This window comes from Brienomyrus brachyistius, chromosome 8 (assembly GCF_023856365.1).
Source record: "Brienomyrus brachyistius isolate T26 chromosome 8, BBRACH_0.4, whole genome shotgun sequence".
Taxonomy (NCBI): Eukaryota; Metazoa; Chordata; class Actinopteri; order Osteoglossiformes; family Mormyridae; genus Brienomyrus; species Brienomyrus brachyistius.
Window position 1 is genome coordinate 5,556,616 of NC_064540.1, and position 27,872 is coordinate 5,584,487.

At 48.3% G+C, this 27,872-nt stretch overlaps 2 protein-coding genes across 5 annotated transcripts; both read right to left on the bottom strand.

Annotated features, from left to right (window-relative positions):
- Positions 1-1,649: 1,649 nt before the first annotated feature.
- Positions 1,650-6,003, bottom strand: LOC125748155 (aquaporin AQPAe.a). Its single transcript, XM_049024027.1, has 6 exons — positions 5,839-6,003; positions 4,738-4,932; positions 4,261-4,422; positions 3,242-3,406; positions 2,946-3,026; positions 1,650-2,809 (listed from the first exon to the last, which is right to left on the bottom strand). The coding sequence occupies exons 1-6, from the start codon at positions 5,989-5,991 to the stop codon at positions 2,594-2,596; spliced, it is 972 nt and encodes a 323-aa protein (XP_048879984.1). The 5' UTR covers positions 5,992-6,003; the 3' UTR covers positions 1,650-2,593.
- Positions 6,004-8,861: 2,858 nt separating this feature from the next.
- baz2a (bromodomain adjacent to zinc finger domain, 2A) lies at positions 8,862-27,806 on the bottom strand. 4 transcript variants are annotated; one of them, XM_049022645.1, is made up of 30 exons: positions 27,718-27,806; positions 25,501-25,630; positions 24,539-25,345; positions 22,499-23,302; positions 21,856-22,059; positions 21,411-21,746; positions 20,795-20,855; positions 20,542-20,650; positions 20,285-20,386; positions 19,935-20,154; positions 19,659-19,720; positions 19,497-19,562; positions 19,050-19,406; positions 18,647-18,901; positions 18,296-18,510; positions 17,993-18,067; positions 17,419-17,590; positions 17,012-17,074; positions 16,787-16,931; positions 16,133-16,704; positions 15,788-15,998; positions 15,551-15,706; positions 15,287-15,447; positions 14,792-14,857; positions 13,658-13,941; positions 13,221-13,356; positions 12,717-12,863; positions 12,067-12,329; positions 11,821-11,964; positions 8,862-11,152 (listed from the first exon to the last, which is right to left on the bottom strand). In XM_049022645.1, the coding sequence occupies exons 2-30, from the start codon at positions 25,628-25,630 to the stop codon at positions 10,993-10,995; spliced, it is 6,483 nt and encodes a 2,160-aa protein (XP_048878602.1). In that variant the 5' UTR covers positions 27,718-27,806; the 3' UTR covers positions 8,862-10,992. The 4 variants fall into 4 exon arrangements, with proteins under 4 accessions (XP_048878602.1, XP_048878600.1, XP_048878601.1 ...); XM_049022643.1 differs by having other exon boundaries at positions 27,606-27,782; XM_049022644.1 differs by having other exon boundaries at positions 27,501-27,782.
- Positions 27,807-27,872: the final 66 nt, after the last annotated feature.

The window sequence follows — 27,872 nt, forward strand, 5'->3', positions numbered from 1 at the left end:
ATAGCTGCTTAATCTGCACACTGCAGTCAGGTGGCACTTTATATCGGCATACAGTACTGTGCAAAAGTCTTAGGCAGTCAGAGAAAATGATGTTTAAATGATCCTCATGTTGGTATAAATAAAACTATGGTATTGTCTGGTGAAGTGTGTCAGCCTAAAGCCAAATAGAGCAAGAAAAATGGAAAAAGGTTTTTATTACCCAATATATACTTTTCTTATATAGGAGTTAATCGGCCTTGGAACTGCATAGGGGCATCCATGTCAGTATTTGCAGTATACATCCAATACACCCATATATTTTTTGACTAGACCACTTACCTAATCTTGTCTGGCTAATCAATACCTCAGTGAGTTAACTAATTAATTAATTAATTGATTGATCTGGTGGTGAAATTCCAAAAATACATGGAAGGGCTGGCGTGCCCCTGAGGAGAGGTTAGGGAACTGAAGTGGTGTTGTTATAGCCATCCAGCAAGATATCACGAGCTTTTTGTAAAACAGAAGAATTCTTTTTTTATTATTATTGTGTTGCTGTTCATTTGCATATGTTCTAATGTTAAATCACTTTTTTTTCTGAGTAAGAACTTACTGCACAGGCAAACAGCTGGGCCTCCAGCTCATTCCACTCCAATTGTAGGCACATCTGGGCCTCCAGCTCATGTTCTGGGTGACACCAGGCTTATTTCGTCCGGAACTGATTATGCAAAGGTTTGCATTGTTAGAACTGGCAGCCAGGAAAAGCCCTATAAAATCCCCGGCTTGTCAGGGGGGGGCTCCAGCCCTATTGAGCTTCTTCACCGGAGCATCGCGCTGATGGGTTCTGCGGCTGCCGGGAGGCCCGGAACGCTGAAAGGATACTGCTACGCTCATGGGAAACAAACAAAACAAAAGTCAAACAAAAGCAAACGAAACACTGCCAGTACAAGGTTTCGTTGTGCTTTGTTTGTGCATGTGCATGTGTGTGTACTTGATTGTGTTGGGGGAGGTGTTAGAACCACAAACAGACCACAAATAGAAGAGATGGACAGATATGAGAAATAAACCCTCCTTTGTTTGTACCTTGCTTTCCGCAAGTATTCATATGCAGCTATTAGACTCAAAGCGTTGTACTTTATTTATATCTAGATGACTGCCGATAGCACCTTGGATATGACCAAATATTAGAGGGAAATCACCTATAATTGCAGTGTGTTTGGAATATGCACGCTACGGTTCCACCAAAGGAAAATAAAACAGCATTTTTAAATTTCGCAGGAGATCACAAGAGTTCAGTGCAGATCTCTCAAAGATATACATTAATTCAAAAGTCTGTTTTTACTTGCGCTTGGCATGGTCCTTCAACGATCCATTAAGTATGGAGACGTCTGGCTCGCTTGCTTCATTATCCTGGGTAAGACTAAGACTTTGGACATCGCTCTCTCAGGTATGACAGAAGTAAAAACAGCTGTATGAAAAACCTTATGCGTTTAAACCCAAAACAGAACAACAACCAGTGGAGACATAACTAACATGTCACAATTATTACTGCATTCATCACAGCTAATGACCACCTAAGCTGTCAAAAGTACATTTTCCCTCATCTCTGTAGGGACAACATGAACAGAAATTATTCCTTTCAATGGAGTCAAATAGGGGTGTAGATAGATATTCTGGACTCCTCTGGCCCCCCACATTCAGATTGTTCTGACCTAGGGGGTTCCCCTTCCCTGCATTTTGCCAACTGGGAGCAACTTAGACATTAGATTTTGGGGCTAGAAAAAAAGCACTGTTCCCCCCAAATCTGCTAGGGTGTCCGTGCCCCTCCAGCACCCTTGGAGACAGATGGCAAATTTAATGTAATTATCCATAAAACAATGTCATTTTTAATTAACATACAAAGAGATGCTTCCCATTGAGAAGAATCTTGACCTTCTGGAGGTGGTGGCTCTGAGAGGAATGCTGTCCGAAGTATTTTGTTACGGCCGACACGGGTGCCTGGCAGGCATCCTGAGGGACGTGTTGGGTGTCCTCGCCATCAGTCTCCATTAACATGAGCGCGAACTAAAAGACCTAAAAGCCCACTAAGCAGCATTTTGTGGATGATGTCTCAGGTTTATTTTTGAATTCTAGCAGCACAAAGGCTTTATTGGGTGTCCAACAGCTACCCTTATGATTCATTTGCAATTCTTTAGATGTTGGGCCTCCTTTGATTATAAATTTGCCAGAACTCTTATTGGCTGCAGTAATGGATTTTGCGCAGAATAACCTCTTGTTCGGCATAAAGTGAAAATATAAATAATTTAGAGTATTTGCGCTGGTCCCATCTACTGTTTTTAGTTTGATCAATCTCTCAGTAGCTTCTTGCTTTGTGTTTCAAGAGTAAATTATTTTCATTGGCAAATATATCAACTCTTCCAGTATGCTATACATTAGTATATGTTTTACCAGATAATAGTAAAAAGCACTCAGAGAAGTTTCTATGATAGATTATGAAGGTGGCCTTTATGACATTAACTGATAATGGTCATCCCCACATAATCGATTGCTTTTGTCTTGCTGTGGTAGACCTGCACAATGCTATAAACTGCGATGACCTCTTGCCTGCGGTGCCCATTTAGCTGTGGTCGTGCTTATTGGCCTGCTTGGCCCTCATGGCCGTCTGGGTGACGGTGGACAGGGACGAGCGGGACACACTGGGCGCCTCCATGATCTCAATGTCTTTGCAGGTCAGGCAAGCGACCAGCTTCTGACGGGAGGCGCTGGGTGTGAAAAGGAACTCGTGGGACACGCCAGCCAGCACCGACCCAAGAGCTGGACCAATCCAGTACACCTGGGAGGGGTGGGGGAGGAGAAAAGTGAATCTCCTCCACCAATCCTTGCAAACCTCCTTAACTGTCTAGAGTGAAAGAAGCAGGTCAGACTGTTCACAGAGAAAGGCGGTGAGATGCTGAATTTCCAGAACCCACCCAGTGATGCTCCCAGAATCCTGTGATGATGGCGGGACCCAAAGACCTGGCTGGATTCATGCTACCTCCAGAAAAACGGCCCTGCGGAGACACAAGGAGTTTGTTCGGGAGAACTTTCAACAGATCACCTGAGTAAGTAGGTATAGAGAGCAGGAACATCCATCATACTGTATAGCTGTGTGCAAGTTGTTATGGATATCTATGGCTGTGGGGCACCTGTAGGGTCTGAAAACAATGGCCTGCTCTATGTCATTTGTAAAATAATCAATGAACCCTTGGCCTCTGCTAGGTCTCACCGCGGTAAGGACACCGGCACTGAGGGAGAAGCCAATGGCAAGGTTCCCAGGCTCACTCCCCTCCCGCCTCCGCTGGTCTTCCACAGAGAAGATGGTGAAGACCAGCTGGAACGTGGCCAGGACTTCCATCCCCAGGGCCTGGCCTGCGTTTCCATCTGAAGATACCTGTACGTGGGGAGGAGCACGCTGGCGTGAAGGCGGAGAACCGCACACAAACTGGGCAAAGATTACAAAGACAGACTCACACTATAGTCAGGGTTTTTCTCCTGTTCTTACAGAAGACAAGTAATTTGTACATCACCACTGTGTGGTCCCAAGCCAGAGTAAGAAAACTGGAAAAAGGTTTTTATTACCCAATATGTACTATTCTTATATAGAAGATTATTGGCCTTGGATCTGCGTAGTGGCATCCAGATTAGGAGCATTAATGGAAATTGTACCCGTTTGACTTCACATACCGTACTGCAAAAAGTCTTAGGCAAAGAAAGTTTTTAAAGCTATTTATCTGGGTAAAAGCGTATATTTGCTTACATTGCTCCTCAGTTTAACATTAGAATATACACAAATAAACAGTAATACCATTCAAAGAAAAAAAAATCTTGTTTTGCAAAAAGTTACTGATATCTAGTTGGACGGCCAGATGAACACCACTTCAGTTCCCAAACCTCTCCTCAGGGGCACCTCAGCCGTTCCATGTATTTGTTACATTACACCACCAACTCAACTTAATTAATTAACTCAATTAGTGAAAAAATTCGATGATGTACTGATTAGCCAAAGATGGCAGGCTATTGGTTGAGTCAACACATACATGGATATATTGCATGACTCCTGCAAATACTGGGATGTCATTAGTGGATGTTTGGAAATGGCTAAGCTCACGCACTTTAGATAATAGTGATGATAAAAACAGTTTTACACCACCATGAAGATCATTTAAACATCATTTTCTTGGGCTGCCTAAGACTTCTGCAGAGTACTGCATTTCAGTCCCATGCAGACTCACTCCCAGGTCTGACCTTGCTGGGGTAGCATTCTGCTGCGGATTCCAGGGGCAGAAGCACGTAGAGGATAGCAGCCCCCACAGTGGCGCCCAGGCACTGGCTGAGGACGTAGGCAACAGCCCTTAGCAGGTCCAGCCGACGCGTTGCCAAGAATGCCAGAGTGACAGCGGGATTCACCTGGGGAGCAAAGTTGAAAGACGGGATGCAGAAAAGTTGAAAGACGGGATGCAGAATGGTACAGTGTTTCTCAACCCAGTCCTCAAAGACCCCCAGACAGTCCACATATTTGCTTCCTCCCAGCCCCCAATACCCCTGTACCAGGCATTCTTGATTGCCTGATTGTTTAGTTTAGGTGTGCTAGGAGTGGGGAGGGAGCAAAAATGTGGACTGTCTGGAGAGTGGGGGAGGTGTTTTGGTTTGGTTTTCATACAATTGGAGTGGAAACCCTTCCATGGATCTGAAATATCTTCTGGGTGGACATTAGCTGCTAACCTGTGCCCCGCTGATTTCTCCAAAACAGTGACCAAGTCCAACAGCCACCATGCCTCCTGCCAGGGCAGGGTACAGTGGTCCTGGAGCAACGTCGCCGGGCCCAGGCACAGAAGAACCCAGCACTGCCGACACAAAGACCAGGGAACCCAGAATCTCTGCCAGCAATGCCCGCCAGAACTGGCGACTTCGTAGCTCCTGAGGAAGGCACACGGAACAGGTTATATTAAAATATTAAAAACACACCAGAAGATCTGCAGGCTCAGATATGGTTATAGTCGTGGGGAAGGCCTTATGCAGCACATTGAGAGAGCAGAATTCACGGCACTTTTTTGGTTATGGGTCCACAGAGGCCATTGTTCAATCTACCCCTCCAGTCACTAAGGAAATGACATCATAATGGTTCTGTGCCGATTCATGCAGAGGAGCACATGGACTCTTCCATAACCCCGAAGCTCAAATGAATAGACAGCTAATTAAGTCAGCACTCTCACATTGACATGATTAACATGCAGTGATTCATAAGGATCCACTCAGGCAGTCTAAACACAGGGCTGCCCAGCATATCAGCCATTAGCTTTCATCTTTACCACGGCGATTTGTGAAGGATATTTTTGTGGCATGGCAGCAAATATGAAATCATATTAAAAAGCATAATTAATGTTAAAAATGCTAATAGTAAAATCGCCCAAACTGCTCCCAGAACTGCATGAATAAATTAATTTATATATAATTGTTTTTTATGATGATCTTTCCAGCATCGCCATAGTAACACTTGCACAAACACACACACTTAGATGTCTGGGGTTTCTTTCAATGAAGTAAGCATGTGTCAAAGTTTTCAAGTCATCGTTTAAGCACTATGACTATATTAAGCAAATAAAAAAGCACTATGACAGCAACACAGGATTTTAAGTAAAGGTTTTGTTCCGAACACCCGCTAAGGCATAGATTATCCGAGCGTGTTGAATGTCAGAAACGTTACAGTGCCAGGCAGGCGGTCACTTCTGTGGAAGAGTTCCACTTTTTCTATATTTCTGCATTTTCTCTCGTTACATCCTAAGAAAGAAGCGCGACACAGCTGAGAGGGAAACCCAAGCTCACCTCGCGGAGGGTCATCCTGTGTCCCGTGTGTTTGAGTGCGCCTCTGTCTGCTTGCCGCTCCTTAGCATGTGAGGCTGCAGGGTTGTGTTCATCAGGGGGCGAGGGCTCATTAATTCCATTAGAAGAAGCTTTTGAAGGTCCTATAATATCCATTCGCCTCCGCCCCCTTCCTCACCACTGAAACACCCTCCCAACCCTGATTATTTTGTCCCCACCCGATTATTTTGCCATCAGGTTATTTTTTTAGATCTACCGTAGACGTCCAGATTATTTCTTTGAAAAGTCACCAAACCGGACACCGAAATATAAAAGTCTAGACAAAAAACTGCACCTGAAACTTTATTGTTTCTCAGCAAAATAAAATGGATGAATCTGAAAAGGTTGACGCAGTAGCCGGGTGACTAAAATCAATTTATAATTTAAGTTAAATAAACTAAGATTTTAACTAATCAGATTAACTTGATCGGCAAGAATCAAACACAGATAACCTTACCAATGAAATCTGTGAAACACAAAGCTATTGGGATCCCTTGGGAAAACAGCAGGCCAAATTGTATGTATAATCAACCAAAACCTGCAGTGAAAATGACACAAAAACAGGAATAACTTGTAATAACATGCAACTGCATTTTCAGCGAGCTTACAGGTAAAAACGAATATTTAAAATGAAGCCCAACATCACATCTGCTTTCCTGCCAGTAAACCATTTCCATTTCTCCTCCCACTCTTTATAACCACTCTTGCCTCCTTTCATGATCCAACTTCTGTGGTACAGCACGTTGCCATGGGGACCGCCTCTTTCGTGTACTGTGGTTGCCATGGCTTTTGCCTTTTTTTAGGCCACAACAGAAAACACCTTTTCTTAACCTTTCAACTCAAACACACATCACATTACCAACGATTTATGAAGACTTATCAGGATACACTATTTCACGAGATGTACACTCACCCTTTATTTTGCGAATAACTGATTATGTGATAATAGCGAATATAGAAACATGTGAGAACCATTTTGCTGGGATATCGAGATGAAACCCTTACAAATACAGAAAAAAAGAAGTCATTATTTAAACAGCTTTAAAATTTGCCTTTTAAAAATTAACTGCAAGTATATAGACAATGCACAAATGGTGTTTTAAAAAAGTTGCAAAGTAAAGCTCTGTAAACGGCAAGATTTTGTTACAGAAGGTTTCCTGAGCCAGTTTCGTTTACTAAGAGTTGAATTCTGCTCAGCTTTTTGAAGTGGTCCTCCTTGTGGAGTGGAGGGGAAAAGCAACAGAAGACATAGTAATAAAGTAACATAGCATTTACTAAGTTTTGGTCTATCACGCACGTTGTCCCGTCCAGAACAAACCAGTTAAAAGGAACTTGTGTGTAGCCTATTGTAGGGTGGATTACCACCCTTCGCTGACTCCCATAGAGCTCATAAGCCCCCACCCCTCTCTTGTGGTGGTAAGCCCGGTGTAGAGTACTGTTCAAATTCGCTTGCGTGGGAGATTTTGCCTGAGCTCGTATTGCTGACTCGGGCATAAGCCTTCCTCGCCGACAATGTGTTCCCAACGGCACGCTAGGCTGCCCCCTCAAACTGCCAGCTCAGGGATACCGCGGAGAGACCCCCAAGCCCAGAATACCGCAGCTGGAGAAGAGCAACAGCGCAAACATGCAGAAGCAGCTGCAGATACATGGACGTCCTCGTGCGATTGGGTCCACTGAGCCACATGTTAGGTCTCTGTGACGCACCGATAAAAAAACATCTATGTCAGCTACGTGATAAAAATCTTGGGTCTGGGCTGCCTGATAGAAAAAGTTATTCTTAGAATCTACAAGTACTATGAGTCTGTGGGGGCCACCCAAAGGGTGCAGCCTCAGCTGGGAGTGACAGGACAGGCTAACATGTGCTGCAGACAGGGAGCCCCGCAAGGCTGAAGCATGGATGAAAAAGGACCGAATGTGCTCTCCCTGGCAGCCCGAAAACAGTGACCCTACCGGGCCTGTGTGGTGTCAATGAAGACCCTCAACTATAAAAACCGAGAGTATAGCCCTCTAATCAGACAATATCACAGCTACTTAAGTCTAGTTGTTTGCAGTCTTAAAGTTGCAAAGATAATATGAGGTAGCCAAGCTTGCTTTGTGGCAAGACATGTAAACCACTTCACTTTGATTACTGGAATCTGAACGGCAGGGCTGCAGTGCTCTCTGATGTTCGGTGGCCCTATCGCACAAGCTTCTGCAGACACGCGTTAAAGAATGCATTGAATCCTTGAAAGTTCTCTGGAACCCTGGCAGATACGTTCTAAACAGCCGGCTTTAGGAACACAGCGGAATAAGCAGGATTTTCTCATGCGTCCTGTGAGACTTCATGGACATTGCAGACCAGCCTATCAACCCCCCCCCCCTCCCCACCATAACATTCTGTTGGAAGTGATGCACTCAATTGGGGCACAAAACAAAATCTAACATTTACTCAACCCACTCAGAAAAAATGTCAAACGAAAGCAGGCGACAGGTGAATTTTGAGTACTGATCATAGCCTCCTGAGGTCCAGCAATTCATCTTTGCCCCTGTAGAGAACATGATGTTTCTGCTCCTCTCTCTCATAGCACACGAGCCACTCGGTAAATTCCTGTTGTTTCTAAAAGAGCTTTAAGCTCTTATAGCAGATGTGCCCTTGCCAACCTCCTCTTCCTGTCAAATCAAACTTCTTAAATCAATATGATTTTTCTCCCCCTTGGATCAAGAGGAAAGAAAGGCAGTGTGTGTGTGTGTGTATGTGTGTGAAGACTTAAAGAGCCACGTCATTCTTGCTTTGAGACCAGTTGGGCAAGTCTTCAGTGGTTTGACTAGTTCATTAGACCAGTGTTTCTCAAACGGGTCCTCAGGGATCACCGAGACAGTCGGAGGGTCCCCAAGAAGCATGTTAACACTGCAATACTTGTTTTTGTGAAGCCATGTAACACCAAGCAGCATGACCGCAATTCTCCCCCCCCCCAGCATAAAGAAAAAAGTGCACCAATGGCATGAAATGCTCTTTCTACTAGATGTGGTTTTATTCAACTCACAGTACATTCTACAGATGCACACGTGTTACATCACATCAGTACAACATGTTCTTTAATGCCTCCTCTTAAAAATGATATTGGTCCTAAAAATATAGAAAGGAATAAATTTAAAGTCACAAAAACTGTACATTATTAAAAATTCACTTAACACCACATTTTGGTTTTAGAAAAACTATGTCCCTTTTGTGTTACAAGGAACACTTCCTATTTTTTTTTCTGACCAGTTTGATTTCAGTGTAAGAAACTAACCTTAAATACCTTTAGAATTTTTCCCCCCCCCATCCATTCCCCCCCCCCCATCTAGTAAACTCCTTGCTAATTCAGTGCCAGGTTTGTGTTCATTATAGAGGAAGGAAACAGAATTAAAGGCAGGGGAGCAGGTACACAAAAGACCAAATGCTGAAAATACAGGAAGGCCACATCTGTCAAAAAATCCACACATTAAAAATGGAGGAACTGCACAGCGCATGATGGCAAGCGGCAGTTGTCCTGCGCCTGTGTAGCTGGGCTCCATCGCATGCCCAAGCCAGTCTCCATACTCCCACAGCTGCATTTCCAGCCCCAAAAAGGGCCGCTATGCATTTTGGGGAACGGAAAGACAAGCAGGTGAAAGATTAACCTTTAAAGAACAAGAAACTAGTGGGAACATCCATGACAAGGAGCTGCGTCCATACAAGACCTGCAAGATGAGGCTTAGGGTGCGTAAGCTTTTGGATCCAGGTTCAGGAATACTGCTAAATTTATTTATTTATTTTGTTTTAATTGGTAGCGCTTGTCTAAGTTAGTGTTACAGGAATGATTGGGTCACCAGCTGCTGAAATAATTTATACACAAGACAGCTACTGGGCCAACTGATTTTTTTCTTTAAATAAAAGGAGTGAACAAATGCTAAAAAGCACTAACAGTTAACAAGTTTGGGATCCCCAACTGCCTGCAAAAACAAAACACATGGTGTGAAGTCACTTAAAACCACTCTTTAAAATTGAGCCTTAAAAGAAAATATGGAGATCCATTTCTCTTTGAACCAAGAAACTTAAAATCTAAAACTAAGACCATCCCAATTTCCCGCCTACAACCCCCCCCCCCCAGTAAAACACAGCTAAAATCATTATTTTGTGTTATACTTGACAGCAGTTCTTTACCATAGTAATGTACTGGTGATGAGAGGTCCGGCTACCATTCAGCAGGTGTACAGGTGTCAGGGAGGAAAGCGAAAGCTGCGAGTGTTAGCCAAGAGTCGCGAAAACATCCCAGGAAGAGCGGGGTGGGTGGGGGGGGAGATTTCATTTGAATACACTACTTCCTCCACTGCGAGAATTTAATTTCACAGAAGTAAATCTGTCCAACTTGTCAGACAACTAGAAAACTTTCCGTTCTGCTTTACTGGCCACTTATCTAGACAGCACTACTATGTGGTCTGTGCACATCCACTATAACCTATTGCTATTAAATAATTCCAGCTATTTTTTTAGTCTTTATATATGTATATATAGAATATATAATAAAAATAGAGAAAATTGCTTCTAGTCATGAGACCACTATATAATATTTTAGTGAAGGAAATCTAACATTGTCTTGAGAGTTTTGGAATGAGTCTGGTGAGGATCACTTTGGGGTGAAATCAGACAAACAGATGAATCCCTGTCAATGGGGTTTGGGTGGCTTTGAAAAATGACTGGGGGGGGGGGGGTGGATCCCTTAAACCTTAACACTAAGGAGGAGGGAGAGTGCTATTCATGGACCTCTGTTTGACAGACGGGTGTGTAATACACAAAACGGAGATGGTTAGATGGAAAATCGATAGCAGTGGAATTGGACCGAGGCAGGGACCAAGCGGAACACCTTAATCGCTGTCTGGCCTGACAGGCGAGTTAATCCAGACATCCTGGGCTGGAGTTTATGACGACGGAGAATAAGAGACAGTCTATACATATATTAACACACATACGTTTACAGTGAGCCACGAGGGGCTTCAGTAGCAGTTTTAGTAGTATTTGGGGACTCCCGCAGTAGGGATCTCTTGAGGATTGAGGGGTTGCGGGTCCCTGCTCCTCAGAGCTTGGTGCAGCCATGTCCAGCATTTGCCCCGAAGCGCCTATTTGTCTTTGTTCTGGTAGAACTCCGCCCAGCGGCTCTCGAAGAAGCGCCTCATGGAATGGCCGGCCTTGCCCACCTCCGACGTGTCCTCGTTGAAGAGTTGGCAGTTGTTAAAGACCAGTTGGGCATCGGCGGCAAACTCTTCGCAGCTGCAGTACCTGTCATAGACACGTCTCCATAAAAACACAGCAGAAAACAGAAAGACCTGCAGCCGTCTTAGGTTTTCCTTTTTAATTCCATTGATGTTCTAATTTTACCCCCTACCCAACCCCCACTTCCACTTCAATGTCACCCAACTCCCATGAACCTATGGAGACTTCCAAGAACAGCTGGGAGGATATATACTTGTATCCGGTTCTTCAGACAACCAGGGGTATATAGCGAGGTGGGGCGACAGCAGCACAGGCAGAGCAGAGAACTGCAAGCTGATTGGTCCATGGAGTGCTCCCTCTCCCTGTCACTCGCCCATTCAAAACATAATCGCTGACTAATGATGAAGCTGGCCCTTCTAGACGAATTATGCCCCCTCTTGCATACCCCCCTGCATACACATTCAAAAGTTTGAGGACCAAGGCCTACCGCTGTCACTGGAAAGCAGGAAACCGCTTGAAGGCCAATCCCAGAATAGATGCCACCTGAGTACCCGCATTTCTCAAATAGCACCAGTCTGCCTGCCTGATCGGAGAGGTCAGCACTTCTCATCCCGACCCCAAAGTTTGGTGAGCTGGCTAACAAAAGCCACTAATAATTCACAATGAAATCCATGGGCAAATGATGCAACGCAAACTGACCCATCCAAAGGCAAAGAGCCGAGCAAGGAACTCACCCCCCCTTGAGCAGACGCTCCCGCATGGTGAGGAAGTCCATGGGGTTCTTGATGATACGGCGATAGCCAGGAACCAGACGTGGGTTGACTGGCTCCAGAAAGGGCCAAGCGTCTGTGTGGGCCTCCATCTCCATGAGGATGATCCTGGTCAGAGAGAGACTAGTATTACCACTAGTAAAACTAGTCAAACACTAACCGAAGAGACTGCACCTCTAGCTACAATGGCAAGTGTTGATGCAGACATACTCGCAGTAGGTGAGGTCAGGCTGGTTGCGGGTGGCCATGCGCCGACGCTTGGAGGGGAAGGAATTGGAGCCGCCACTCTCCCCTGAGAAGCGGGTATAGGAGGCGGGGGTTCCCTCCCTCCTCCGTGTCGACATGCCCCCTTTGCGGTAACCTTCATCGTCGTCGGAGCTCTCGGAGCCATAGTCACCAATGTGCCTCTTGCGTGCCCGTGACTTGGGTTTGGGGAAGCGACGCAGGCGGGGGGAGTCTCCATTTACATTCTCCTGGGGGAGAGGGGGACAGAGGCAGCAGTTGTGAACCCGAGTTGCAAAACCAAAAGCATGCAGGAAAGTCCCAAAGACTTTTGCACTTAAAGCATAACATTGGACTGTTTGAGACAGAAGGACTTTCTTCTGAGTACAAACTGTTCCTTCTAACAAAACAGCAAATGGCACAGAATTCAAGGGGACAGAGGTACAGAAAAAGCAGGACAGGCCCTTCGCACCACCTTGACATTCACATTTACCAAGTCAAGCAGTAACAGAATACATCACACAAAGCCAAGCTGAGTGCATCTCAAAGCTGAGCTTGCCCTGCACTATGGTCCAACTTCAGACATATTAATGGAACCTCAAATCGAAGAGTAAATATGGCTAAATTCTTTTCATTACCGTGGAGAGGCAGATGGGGCAGAACCAGTCTCCCTCAGGGACCTGGGTGACCTTGGGCCGCAGGCAGTACATGTGGCAGCCTCGTTCGCAGCCATCGCACAGCAGCAGGTACTCATCGTTGTCACCCTTCCGGCAAACCAGGCAAGTCTAGGGGCGAGACAAAGCAGCCACATGGTCTGGAAAGCCCCCATGCCTCGGCACCCTGCCACACCACTGCCGGGCTGTGTCTGCCACACCAGCACCCAGCCCACAAAGCCACGCTTCAGCCTCCTGGGGAGTCCGTCAATCCGACTGTTCAGAGAACCATTTCTCAACCCAGTCCTCGAGGACCCCCAGAGGAGCCGAGAGGAAGCGGAAATGTGGACTGCCTGGTGGTCCCCAAGGATCCAGTTGAGAAACACTGATTTAGAGGTTAAAATCGGCCATAACAGCCATCTAAAAACAGAAGGAACTATTATGCGGATGGGAAGGATGCAGATGGCAATGTGGGACAGCCCTCCTCACCACTTTGTTGACTGATCTCTCCCAGGCGATGGCACGCTCCAGCTGTAGCAGGCACAGGCAGAGCTGGGCGGCACTGCGGCACCGGTCCACTGCCTGCCTCCATGCCCGCACCCTTGGCGTGATCTCACTCTCCAGGCTGCAACGGCAAACACGGGCAACGTGGGCTTGGTGTAGGGTACGTCCAAAAACCACACCCAGAAACTGGCAACCACAGCTTCGCTAACATACACCATTTAGCTATGATCAAAAACAACCAGTTGTTTGTGCTGAGCACAAGTGCGGTGCATGAGCGCCACCTGGTGGCCACCCCACACAAGGACTGCCTTTATCTTAGACAAACTATCAAGTAAACCAGTTTAATACAGACACCGTATGTTAAGCTTAACCGATTCACACACAGCCATCTTAGTTTTTCCTTAAAATGCACATGGACCTACCTTTCAGCGTCCATGTGGTTCTCTCCACCGGGGGGCGGTGTCAGGGGAGCCAGCCGGACCACTTCAGCTAAAGTCCAGAGAGGCTCTTTCAGGTAGCGGCGCTCAATGTTGCGCTCTAGGCGAAGCAGCCGCACCACGGCCAGGTCCAGCGGGTGGGTGGGCAGCCGCAGCAGGTCGGACCACTCCTTCTTGGTCCTGACGATCCAGTCATCCAGCAGCTCCACATCGTGCTCATAATACTCGAGGTCGGCACGGGTGGAGTCTGGTTCCGGCACGGTCAAGCCCTGTGGGGATAATGGCCCCCCCCTTAAACAGGACGGCAAACGATATCGCCTGGTCCGAACGCTCCAGGTTTACCAACTGACTAAGCGTTGAGGGGCATTATTTAACTCGTGCAAAAAGTCAGCTGCTATGCTTCCCTACAATCTGATCAAGGCTTAACTGCTCAGGCAGCTGAGGTCTGATGTGATGCAGATGCCGTTTAAAATCTGTTTTATATATAATGCTAATGTATTTAAAAAGGTTTAAGACCTGGGCAGCTGCTAAGATGACTTCACAAAACGCACTGCATCAGGGAGTTCACAAGTTAAACATTCCCCTCCCCCGACCAATCTGTCAGAGACGCAATCACGACAGCGTGTTATGCGTACTTCACTCCAGTCAAGCCTGAGAGGTCCCAAGGGAAAACGGAGGAAAACCCACTTAAGAGGTGACTGGGAGGCCGCAGGTGAGTTGGGAAAAGTGAGAAAACGGGAAGAATGAAGGAGACATGATGTTTAGTAGGAAGATTAGTAACTGGGCACCAGTGTGATGCCCACTACAGCACTGGGGGTAGGGAGGCTGGCCATCTCCAGAACCCCTGTTTCAGCCTTCGGTGACCCAATGCACCAGGTCTCCCAGACTGCCGCTGTCCCTTTAACATAATGCACTGGTGATTTAATTTCTCTTTTTGGCACTTTGCTTCCCAAATTAGGGAAGTAAACGTACTACATATTCGAGCGGGACAAACGGCAGAGACAGCTGTTCCCGTGCACAGAGGAAGGGCTCATGGCGCTGGAGATGGACTGCAGCCACGCTTGAAGTGACAGACCCCCACCCCAGTCCCCCCCCGTCACAGCCACCTAGGTGCTGTACCTGGAATCCAGGGGACGTTGTTTCCGTGTTACCTTCAGTGTCGCTCGCTCCGTTCTGAGGGGCCATCTTGAAATATAAATCGTGAAGGTGAATGTTGACTTGCGCTTTAGCGCTCACACACATACACACACAGACACGGACACACGCGCGTGCGCACATGGCAAGGCGGTACGCCGGCAGGTGCTGCCCGAGTCGCGCCGCAGGGTGCAGCTGGCGCAGAGAGCGCCTCCTCCTGGCGCCGAGCCTCTTTGGCGCTGCGACGGAGATGCTGCAGCGGGAAGGTCGCTGGCGGAGCAGAGAACTGCAACGCAATCAGGACTGGCCATCTGCCGCGGAGAGCGAGCGGACGCAGCGCCAAGGTCAAGCCAGTCCCGGCAAAACGCGCCAGGTTAAGGGCCACAGACGGGTACACCGATGGCCCGCTCTGCCGCACGCTACCCGCGATCCCGCTGCCCCGATTGCCTGCCCCACCAATCACGGCTCCCTCCGGCTCACCTTGATCTGCAGGTCGGCCGTGAAGACCCTCTGCTCCAGGTCCTCCACCCACTGGAGTACGCTGAGGTCGGCCTCCATGGCCTTCTGACTATCCTGCCATGGCTTCTGGAGGACCTGCAACAGGGAGCTGCCTTCCTCGACCTGCAGCTGGAACATGGGGTCTGGAGAGACCGAAAGACACGCACACATTCTTATGCCTCCATCTCCAGGTCAGACATCGCACCCCGCCTGTCTCAGCATGATTTAGGAAGCACGATTCCTTACCGCTGCTGGGCCGGGAGCAGACCTCACTCAGGAACTCCATGTGCTTGGAGAGGTGCTTGTGGAGTGCCTTCTCACGGATGCCCCGGCAGTGCAGAGCCTGCAGGAGGGCCTTCACCTCCTCGGGGTCCCTGATCCACCACCAGCCCCGCACCTTAGCTGCAAACACACAGGAACGGCAGCCGTTAACAGACTGGACCAGACTGGACCCTGCGTGACGGGGGCAGGGGTGTGACCCACCTGTGGGGATGGGTCGGGCTACCAACTGCGTGAAGTACTTCTGTTCGATCTCCTGGAGGAGCTTGGAGGGTGGGCGGCCACGGCGCTTGGCTGGTGAGGTAAAGCCCATTCCCAGGGAGCCACTGGCCCGCCGACGCCGCCGGCCTGGTTTCGGAGCCAGGTTTGAGCACACCTGAGTGGAGGGGGCCGGACTGGAGAGCGGCAGGACCGGCTGCAGGGGAACGAATAGATAAGGTGACGAGAGGACTAATGACCCAAAGAGAGTAGAAGTCGATTTATCCTAATTTCACAAAGAGATGTCTGTCTGTTTTGCGTAACCAAGCTTGTTCTGTTTACAAGGCACACCTGAAGCAGAGGGGCGGTCAGGCTGGGGGGCATCTCTGGGGAGGAGAGGTGGTCTTTCGAGGGGGAGCTGGGAAGGGCTGGCGGCTGAGAGAGGGAGCTGCTGTCACAGGGAGTCTTGGGCAGCAGGTTGAACCACTGTCCCTGCTTCTCCGCCATCTCCTTGACACTGTCCACGGGCTGGGCTTCGGGCCCCGCGCCTGCGTCGGAGAGGGAGCCCTGGGTCTGGCTCAGCCAGGACAGGAAGGCCGACTGCGTGAGGTCCTGCATGCCGCGCTCGATGGTGCCGCCCTCCTGGTCGTCGCTACCTGCCCGGCTGCTACGCCGCCGCCGCCGGTTCTTGGCGGTACGAAGGTGGAGCTCCACCTCGGGCTTGATCTTACGGGGCCGGCCCCTCCCCCGGGGGCTGCTCATGAGGGAGGCCATGCCAGGGAGGGGGTCCACTTCAGGGGATGAGTGGTGGGAAGCGGAAGACGGGTCGGCGACGGGGGACAATGGGGGCTCCGCCTTGGGCTCTACCTTCACAGGAGAAACGAGCGGCTCGGGTTCCTCCTTCACCAGCACGTCCTGCGATGCTGTTGAAGATAGGGGGCGTTGTGAGCTGCTGGAACGCAACACTGCGGCCAGATCAGCACAACATACAAGACTCAGACTCACCCAAAATCTCCTCTGCCCCTTCAACCAGGATGCCCCCAACGTGGGGCATGACCCAATACCGGCGCCGGTATCGGTCCTGACCAAGCGAGACGGCTCGCAGGGAATGCGATGCCTGCAGCAGCTTCTTCCGGAAGAAGATCTGGCGCTGAGAGTAAGACAGTAAAGTCAGGCCCGCCGCATTGTCCCCGGTCAGACATTTCACATGCGGAGAAAGGGAAGCCCTACCTTGGTCAGCTTATCAATCTGCCTTTCGAGCTCAGGGACGCTAGCAGAGGTCGGACTCTCGGCCTGCGGAGGACAGAGTGCCGGATGACTCAGCTTCCCCCAGCAGGCTGGTCAGTGCCGTCTCACCGTGACAGACTGCCAGCTCACGGATCACAGCCCCGTAGGAGAAGCCAGTGACAGGCTCTCGCTTATCAGTAAAACCTCTGCACTGCACACTGCAGTGTACCGTCACCTCCAAAGAAACCCGCCCACCCTAATATTCCACATTCCAGAAATTTCTCTGCTTCAGAACGACCATGGCTGTGATATAATTAATCAGCCTCAGGGGGGGGTCCAGGCGTGGGCAGATGTTTCTGTGATGTTTCAGAGTCGCCTAGGGGCAGAGGACATCCCTGGCACTGCACTACCTCGCTGAGCTGCACCTCCTCCTTCCTGGAACGCCGGCTGCTCCTCTCACTGAAGCCGCTCTCCTCCAGGTACAGGTTCTCCTCCTCGGCCACCCTGGCACTCCGCCGCCGCTCCTCAAAGTGCAGCTCGTCAGCTGAACGCCCCGTCCGCCGTGCCAACGCAGATTTCAGCCTGGCCAGGCAGAGGGGGCTCACTGGGGTATGGCAGACGGGCACCGCACGCACTTTGACCGCGATGGACGGTAACCTCACTCAAACTAATGAATATCCGGAATGATTAGAGATAACCACTGGTTCATTATCAGTACTCATTATACTAGTACTATTTAGTGAGAGTACAACCTTAGACACTGGGCATCAATAATAGATGGACACAAAGGTTTTTAGAAAAATGTTATCTATTCTCACAGAAAGATCAAAGCTCCTATTGATCAAAATAAATTTAAAAAAATCTTTACATGGAGTGCTATGATCTTACATACACTTAATATACAGTCTAACATGATCTCTTTCATTAACACTGGACAATACGTAAACCTCTTCTAAAAGCCATAAAGGAAAAACTCAAGCTTACTTGCGAAGTTTTCCTTCGATCGTCCACTTGTTCTTCCTGTAGGTAGCCATATTTTCCAGTGTATTGTCTATTTCCCTGTAATAGACAAGCTTTTATCAAAAAAGCTGCAGATTCTGTTAAAACTCAAAAGACAAAAATCCATCTGAAGTAGGAATACGTTTGGAAAGTACTGCAAACCATAATGGTTAGAACTCCTCTGCGTGTGAAATGATCAGTTCCGGAAAGTTTTTCAATGCATGTACGGCCAGGCTGAAGGTCAAACCAGACTACCAACGCGGTGGCCCACTGCAGCCCAGGCCTCACCTGATAATGATGCCGCTAGCATTGAGCTCGTCCACGAGGAAGGCCAGGATGCTGGCCTTGACGTCAGGGGAGAGAGCCTGGAAGGGCTTAGTGCGCAAGCTCTTACACACGTCGGGCTGGAAGGTGTGAGAGTCCAGGAAGACACGAAGCACCTCGGAGACGCTGCTGCGGTTCAGCTCGAGGTCTACCAGCTTCTCGCCCAGGATCTTCACCGACTGGGGCACCCAGGGAAGATTTTGGTGAGATACTGTGCCACGCTGCTGCTGTACTACAAACTCGACACTATTCCTACAGCAAATGCGACTGACACCCATCTCTTGTTCTACATAAGTGTGATAATTAGCGGCTAACCTGATAGTGAGGAGGGAGGCCAGGGTCACACAGAGCCGCCTGCACCAGCTTCACCAGCAGCTCTTGGACTTCACCCTGGCTGTCCCCCAGGCCGAGAAGGCCCTCCTGCAGGACAGCGAGGCTGGGCACATCCCGGGGCACCTGGAGGCCCAGCACCTTCCCGTAGCTGTGCAGGAACTCTACCACCATCAGACAGTGAGAGAAGGCCTGACCGGACAGCATCACACCTGGGATGCGGGAGAACTCTGGCAGCATCTGTGGATCGGAATTTCAATCCCTTGTCATTTTGGGCGTGGGACTGAGGAGCCAGGGAATTTCAAAGAACCTGGACCAACAGCCTAAGAGCAGACAAGTTATTAGTAGGGGTTCAAGATCCCTTTAAACCATCCCGTGCAGATCTCACCTGGTGGTCTGTGAGGCACATGTCCTCGGTGGGCTTCTTGAGCTCCTCCAGGATCAGCTGCTGCCTCTTGCGTTCCTCCTGTCGGCGCTGGGCCTGAGCCCTCCTCTCCGCCTGTCTGCGGGCTGCTGCAGCAGCCTGGGCCTGTGCCTCCGCTTCAGCCTGGGCCTTGGCAAGAGCCTTGGCCTTGCTCCGTGCCCCGCCTGCACGCTTCACGACCGTGGTGTTCTCCTTCTCCTCCACCACCTTCTCCACAGTAGGGGCCCTCTTCCTGCGACCTGGTTTCTTCGGTTCCTGCACAGGCTGACGGGGACCCTGAGCTTCACCAAGACCTTCCTGCTCCTCTTTGGACTTCTCAAGCTAAACACCAGAACACAAGAACCTAAACAACTGCAAAGTGAGGTGAAACGCCGAGCTCATAAAATACTGGAGTAGCCTGAACTTGGTTACCTTTGCCTTTCTTTTCTCTTGTCTGTCTTTCTTAATCTTGGCATCCTGTCTCTTTTTGTTTCTTGCCTGCAATTTAGAAAATAAATGGTTAAATCAAAAAGTACACAATTTAGATGTCTAGAAGATGACGACAAAGGGGCGTTTTGTGCGATTCTCAGGTACCTTTCTCTTCATCTTCCTTTTAATCTTATTCAGCTTCTCCTTGTCTTCTTCACTGAGTGTTTCTATAGGCAGAAAACATCTGTTTGTGAACATGACCCCAACTAGCATGACTAGGTAAACTGAAAACATGGCTGGATTTCTGTGTAAGGGGGAAGAGAACACACACACACACACACACACACACACACACACACACACACACACACACACACACACACACACACACACACACACACACACACACACACACACACACACACACACACACACACACACCTTGAGCTTCAAGTTTTTTCAACAACTTCGCCTCCACTTTGCTCAGCAAATCCACCATCTTGGTCTTGGGGGGTCTCCCTGGGCGTCTGGAGACCCCACCCACAGTACGACGGGAGCGGGGCCTTTCTTTGTCTGGGTTGGGGGGCCGACCACGCCTGCCAGTGATGGCCATGATCATGGAGGGAACCTCTTCGTCAGCCAGAAGGAACCATTTCATACCCTGAGGAGCCGCCGATGAACAGGGGTTGGTCAGAGGTCATCGTGTAAAGTCAGCCCCATTTTCAATTAAAAAAAAAACATCAACAAGTACATAAGAAAAACCCCGGTGAGTGAGTAAAAGCCAAGCCAACCTCGGCTGTCTCCCGTTCCTCGTAGAAGTCTCCCACTGGTATACGGGGGCTGAAGCTGAAATGTTCCCTGCTGACCACAGAATCCTGGTGCCTTTTGAGGTACTGCAAGAACATAGGGCAAGATGCATCACAAGAAGCACCGCACAACTAATTTGAGCCACACTGACTTGTTAGTCAAAAACCAAACCAAAATACATTTAAGTCACTCAAAATATCCAACTTGAACACATGACAGTATAAAATCTACTTCGTCGTACTTTTATGACTTCCGGAAACTGCTTCATTCTCTTCCCACAAGGGCTGTAGTACCACGTCTCCCCTTTTAGACGGTTCTCGCTCTTTCGGACCCTGATCTCCCTCCGCCACCTGTCATAAATTTGACAAGAACAACAAAGGGCTTCAAGAGCTACCTGGATACCTACAGGATGCACGTCCTGCACCTAGAGTAACTGGAAGAGGAATTACCACAGTTGTGCACTGCATCATGGGGGCAGGCCAATGAACACTTACCCATGCAGCAGAGGGAAGTTCACCTGCTCCTCTGTCGCCACTCGCCTCCTCTGGCCATCTCCTATGAAACACACACACCACTGCTGAGGACAGGCGAAACATTGTTCCTCAATTGTAAGTCTAATGGTGAGTTCCATTTGAACTCATAACTCGGAAATTCCAGGTTCCTAGTCGGAAATCTCGACTGGAACATTCCCCCCCACCCCCCCAGTTGGAATTCCAACTCAGGAACTTGGAGGAATCGACAGAACCCCGAGCTCAGAATCCAAGCTGGCGAATCCTTTATCAACAAACAGTTAAAGCTGTAGTTTTTTTGTACCGTTAATTAGCACTTATGTCTTATTTGTGGCTCATTAAATCTGTCGTCCACGAGGCGTTTGGACAGTGTTTACGTGTTTCTATGGTGTTCTTATATGCAAAATGCCACGTAATGTGTTATCCATTCATATTAACAACAATGGCAAAAAATACCAACTGATCTCAAACAAAGCCAAAACATATCACTGCACCGTGCAGGCCTTGATGATCGGTACTGACCACTCAATCACCAAACCAACAACTTAACTGCATAATGTGTGCACCCATATTGACAGAGTAGAAAAAGACACCACCTTACCAGTAGCTGCAGTACACTCGTCATCGTCTTCCTCATCGTTGCCGTTATTTCCCACCACCGGCTTCACTTTAGGCGTTTTGGGGGCTTTTATCGCCAGCTTTTTGACTCTCTTCGCCTTCTTGGGCTTTGCCGTGACAGGATTCTGCGGCTGGGATGGGAACAGCTCAGAGCCAACTGCTTTCTTGAAGCTGGACGGAAGGAGTTTAGCGGCATGCTCCGGAAATTCAGTCCTGATTTCCGGTTTGATCGCTTCCGCTTTAGCTCCCCCTCTCCGCTCAGCTGTCGCCTTCCGCCCCCACTCACCGGCAGATGGGGACAGCTGTGGGAGCTGGGGGCCTAAGTGAGATCCAGAGAGAGGAGAAGTTACAAGCAGAGCATGCATTTCAACAAACACGTACGTTAAAGCAAGAAACGGGTTAGACAACAGGAAGGCATGCTGTTTTACCGTGACCAGCAGATCCTTTGCCAGCGAGCTTTCCAGTGTTACGGGCGACAGTGCTGGTAACCAGGGGCAAGAAAGAGATGCTATCAAGGGGAAACTGGCTCCTGGCCTGAGAGAGAAGCACCTCTGGGTATCCGTCACCCGGAGCCGATGCCGTGCCGCTCCCAGCCGAGTTGGGGACGTCCAGATTGTCCTCCATCTTTGAATCTGGTGGCAAAGAAACAAACATCTTCACCCAAATCTTCCGTGAAATCCCAAAGTACAAGAACAAAAAGGATGAATACTGCCGAGTAGATGCAAAAATGACAAATTCAGAGGTTCAACACCAAGAAAGTAAACTAAAAGTGTCAACAGCCCAGCACAGTGAACAGAGTAAGAGGACACAACTTTCAAATATCTTCAAATCAAGAAAGCAAATCAAAGTAAACTCATGCTGAGGATGTCATGAAATATCTATTAAAAGATGACCAGCTTAGTACAAATCAAAGCCTCTATTGTACGACAATTCTTCAAAACGGCAAACCAACCAAAGGGGGCACAGAGAACACATTATAAAAAGATAGGGGCTATAACAGCGTTAGGTGATGAAACAGCAAGAGCACTGACCATCACGATAACACTGGCAAAGTCGGAACCACAAACTCACCATTGGAAGGAGCACTCATGGAAACACTCTCAGTGGAATTCTGGGAGATGTCACTCTGAGACTCCGCCAGCTGTGAGGTATCATTTAGTGAGGTCTCTTCGTAGGCCAAGCTGTTGTCCATAGTCTCCTCCTCGCGATGGGAAGTGTCGTCCAAATGAGAAGAGTCAGTATACGTGCTTTCTAAAGCACTTGCGTCGACTGGCCCAGAGCTGTCCATGCAGGAGGAATAGCTGCAATCCCTGGGCTCCTTTGTCTTGCATGTGTCATTCAAAGCCACATCCAGCAGTTCACCTGCACTGGGCCTCTCTTCCAGGAGCCTGACATTCGAAGATGTCCTCTCAGAGGCTTCATCTCTAGGACAGCTGTCAGCTGGAGGTCTTTCCAACTCTGCGTCTGAGTGGGCGACCACCCTGACATCACTCTCAGCCCCATCCGACGTCTTGGTTCTGGCATGAGGGGTAGCAGCTTCAGGCTCTACAGTGGTATCCAGGCCAGTTTTTACTGGAAATCCTATGTGACCCGGCTCAGGAGGTCCAGTTTCTACAGGGGATACTGTAGGGGCCGGGACCACCAGAGGGGCAGCATCCTTCATCCTTACCCCAGGCTCATGCTTTTGGTTCATGGGTGGCCCGACATCAGGGGGTATGTGCTGAACTTGTGCACAGTAGTCATTCGGAGGCACCGCGGATGGGGCAGAGTGCTTGCTGGCAAACGCCTCAGGCTCAGCTAATCGCTGGGCGGTAGGTGTCTGTTCCACACCGTTGTAGCCACTGCCCACATCCTTGTATGTTTCATTCATGTGACCTGGGGAGAACATTAAGAACATGTCATAAACCTTAACAGCTCAGGATGATTTTAAAACCCAACTTCTTCGGCTTTCTAAATCTTCCAAATTCCTCATAATGACTAATGGAGAAAAGTTAAACTGATAAGTACAACATAAATAATTAATACATAGCTTGAATCTCCCAACCTTGTGCGATTTAACAAACCAAACACTACATCGGGGAATTAATGAATTGTCATATTTTACAAAATCACTAGGCATGGCTGTGTTCATCTGTTAGTAATCTTTCATAAAATCACATTAGAAGATCCCTTAAAAAATTAAACATCCATGCAAGTAATTAAATATACATTTCATTCACTATGTCCTTTACAGAGTAGATATATTTCAGCAACACATGGCAACTTTTATTCCAAGTTTTAAAAACCCAAAGACAATCCAGTACAGAAGAGAAATAGTGGACTATATATGTCATACACAATGACTTTGATCTTGAAGGCCACGCTACCAAATAATTGTGTAGTTAATAGATTATAGGTTTAAGAGTTTAGGACCCTGGTCAAACCCAAGAGGTAAGAGTGGTCGTGGAAACATCAGCTAGATTTACAACCCTCGCCAACTAAGGACACACACAGCAGCGAGAGGCACATAGATAACGCTGCAGTCTCACCATAGCCAGAGACACCTCATCGAACTTAAAACTATCGACAAACGTTGCACTTTCTCAAAGTCCTAACTTTTGCCACAGCACAACACAGACAGTCACACCATGACATATTAGGGCAGATCTGTTTTTCCAAAAAGGGTGAGACACTTCCAAAGCCACTGGTCCTTAAATACAGATTAAGAACACGTCACCCGATATAATGCTTCATCGGTTATTCTGCACAAATACAGGATCCAAACTAAGCTGTTTTAAATCAATTACTTCTCTGTCTACACCTCTTGAGAACCCAACCACACAAATGGGCTCATGAAAAGATAATGCTGCAAATACTTATTCCTGCAACTACTAGATGCCCGTTTAGAATGTTCAGCGGTAAAGTCAAATCCTTAATTTTCTGCAATTTAATGGAGAGCCTGTCATCACTATGAACAAACAAATATCATCACGAAGAGGTAGAGGGAATTCCCCTTGACCGACGAGAGCGATGCCCATTGGGGGGGCCGTAGACACTGCCCCACCGCTCACGAGACAAACAAAAATATCAGCACTAAAACTGCAGAAAGACCATAAATCGCCGAATATGCACCTTGCATGACCGCAGGCAGCACCCCAGTGTCACAAGTCTGCGAGGCTCCGTTATCCGGAAGAGCAGAGGATATGCCTGGTACAGAGATGGGTGTCAGGGGCAGTGGGCTGCCTGAAGCCCCACGGCCCAGGTGGTGCTGATGCTGAGGGCTATTACGTGGAGGGGTAAAATTCTGCGCATTTGGGAGGATCATAGGAGGCCGGGCTTGGGCTTGACCTGAAGGTAGAGGAGGATGAGGAGCTTGGGGCTGGTAGTAGGGCACCCCGTTTTGCATCATCCCAAAATGCTGCTGCTGCTGATGGTGCTGATGCTGGTGATGATGCTGGGGTGGAGTCACGCTTGGGTGGACTTGGTTCTGGTAGGAGCCGTACGTATTGCCAGAACCATAGCTCATGGTCATGGAGGAGCCGCTCTGCTGAGAGATGGGGCTCTCCCTGCCCCAGTATGACCCCCCAGACAGGGTTACATTGGGTGGAGCAGCCACCGTAGATGGGTGAGACCCTCCGAGTTCCCCATTTAGCTGATACTGTCCATGACCCTGGAAGTGCTGCTGTTGTTGTTGTTGCTGCTGCTGCTGCTGCTGCATTACTCCACTGGAGCCCTGCTTGTGGTGCATGCTTGGCCCGTGTCCAGAGTTCATCGCCGTGGCCTGGCCATATGACGGCTCACTCCACAGGTAGTCGTAGCCCAGACCGCTCTGATGGTGATGGTTGCTCATGAGAGAGTAAGCGGTGGAAGGGTGGGGACCAGACGTACTGGTCCCTATTACAGTGGTGATGCCATTCACATTCATTTCGCCATTCATATCTGGAAGCGTCACAAAGCACAGACAGGAGGAACGAGGTCAATGCCAAAGATATCAAAACCTAGCACCCAGAAGTGACTCTAAAGAAACAAACATGGATCAACATGTACAACTGATCAAACCAATTCCAAAGCACGATGGAGATGAATGGACACACTTTTTCCTGGTTGAGGGAAGCTCATGGAGGACCCGTTAGTGTAGAGAGTGTCCCCTGAGGGAAGCTTCAGTCCTGAGTTAGCAGTCTCAGAGGGGTGGCCACCAAAGTTGAACAGGTTATTAGCCTCCATCTGGAAGTAAAATGTAAATATAAATCGCAGGAGCAAACGTAACACACAAAAATTAAAATTTGTAGATCCCTTTTGGAAAACGTTCTGGAAAGTTTGCGGTGCCAACTGTTACACAAAAAGCAGCCGAACATATCTGTGAACAGAAACTCTACAACCCTGGATGAGAGTCTCTCGGACCTGGTTGCACCAACAGGCAAAATAAAAATAAAAGTCAAAACCCCTTCAGACCAAGTGAACAAAATGAAACCGAATCCCAGCCCTACTCGAAAAACGATTACCGCTTCTGCAAAGTGAATTATCCAGAAAATATATCTAAAATATCATCGTGTACATATATATTTTTACTGAAAATACATATGTACTGAAAAATATTAGCAAGAATTATAAAAAACGAACGGACGTCCCCCCACAGGATGTGATATTGCTCGACGGCTGCTATTTAATGGTTACGATGACACACTCGGGAGGACATCACAAACATCGCACTTCCACCACTCTCAGCTAAAATGTCGCAGCACAGGATAGCATGCTCCAATTTATGAACCACACACACAACCATGTCGGTCATCCTTAATAACACCGATCCTTCGCTATCTTCCCCGGCCAAGCTGCGCTTCGCTTCGCCCTAAGTGCTCGAAAGATTGGCGCCGCTGGAGCAGCGGCGAAAAACGAATCGAATAAAATCACAATAAATTTAAAACGATTGCGACTCGCTTGCCGAGTTAACGTTATTAGCCGGCTAGCTTGCTAAAGTTTGCTAATTCTACACCGTTTCCCGTCAGTCGTCGCCTCCGTGGAAACAAAACGGCTCCCGTATAAAGCCTCCGCGACCACCGGCACACTTCAAGCTATAGCTAAGGTCCAACCGGCACCAGCCGCGGGGTTCCGGGCTGCATTTTGACCGGCAGATGCGGTGAAAAAGCCGTGAAGACACGCAGGCTCCAGCGAGTGTCGACACGGCGTCAAGTTAAAGGCAAACCGGCTAGCTGGGCGACGGTGTGCCGCTCGGATGGCGATCTGGACGGAAACATAATGCACGCAAAGTCTCGCCGAGACTTACGCTCATCTGGCGGACTAACACTGGACATTATTTTAATATCAAACCATCACGATTGTTATTATTATTTCAGCATCTATTTTGTAAGACGTCGCGTTTTACTCCGGCTAGCATGCCAACTGATTTGCATCGCACCACAACAAATTAGCCAGCTAGCTAGCCCGGTGCAGACTCAGAAAGGGAAAAACAAAAAAAGCATGCAAAGACGAAAACGTGGCACGTCGCCCAAATAATGTGATATTACCCCCTTTTTTCCCCTTAAGACATCACTGAATATACGCAAAGCCAAGTTTGATTCAAACTTGACCGGGGGTTAGATCGGTAACCATTTTTCACGGCGCCTAATTAGTCCACTTTGGCCGGCGTTTACGGACGAGCGAAATGAGTCCACATATAAGCCGATGTCCAAGCGGGGCCTTTATTTCCAAGCACTGCATCGCACCTGATTCCCCCACTTCAACGTCAGCCGAAAATAACAGGTTCAGAAAGAAACGTCCCATATCGAGACAAAATTAAAATTTAGCTTGATATTCAGCCAAATATCCAAATGAATGGTCCGCTTCAAAAGTCGGCCCCGACACCGTAAGGCCTTGTTTGGAAGATAGCGGCTAGTCCAAGGTTATTTAAATAATTATGAAACTAAACAAAATGCTCCATTATATAAGGCGACTTATTTCGGAACTTTCTTCGCGACTGTTACCCTTTTTCGTAATAATAAAGCAAAATATAAACTAGGCATCTTCTACTGGGGCATCATTATTTCTTTTTTCCAGTGAACAACTTGGACGCTCCTCTTTTGTTTAATAAACTCACATTGTTTTCCTGATTCACTGTGGAGAAATTCTGAAACGGCAGCGCACCACAGACACACACTGAAAAGTTTTCACCCTTAAAATTACATTTAAAATGCAGCCGAACCTTGCAATCCTTGATTTTTCAAAGGCGGAGAAGCCTTTGAAATTCCGACTGGAGAAATTTACAGTTTGAAGATGGTGCAGCCAATGTAAATAATAAACAGGTAATCGCTAACCTTTGGGTTTCAAATTAGCAAACATGGCTGGTGTGTTTGAGTGCAGCCATGATCATTGAAAAGAAAGAGAACGAGCCGAAAGAGGAAGTGAGTGGAGCTTTACACACTGCGGGGTGCCAGTCCGGCTCCGGGTCCTAAAGCCGAGCTCTGCACTA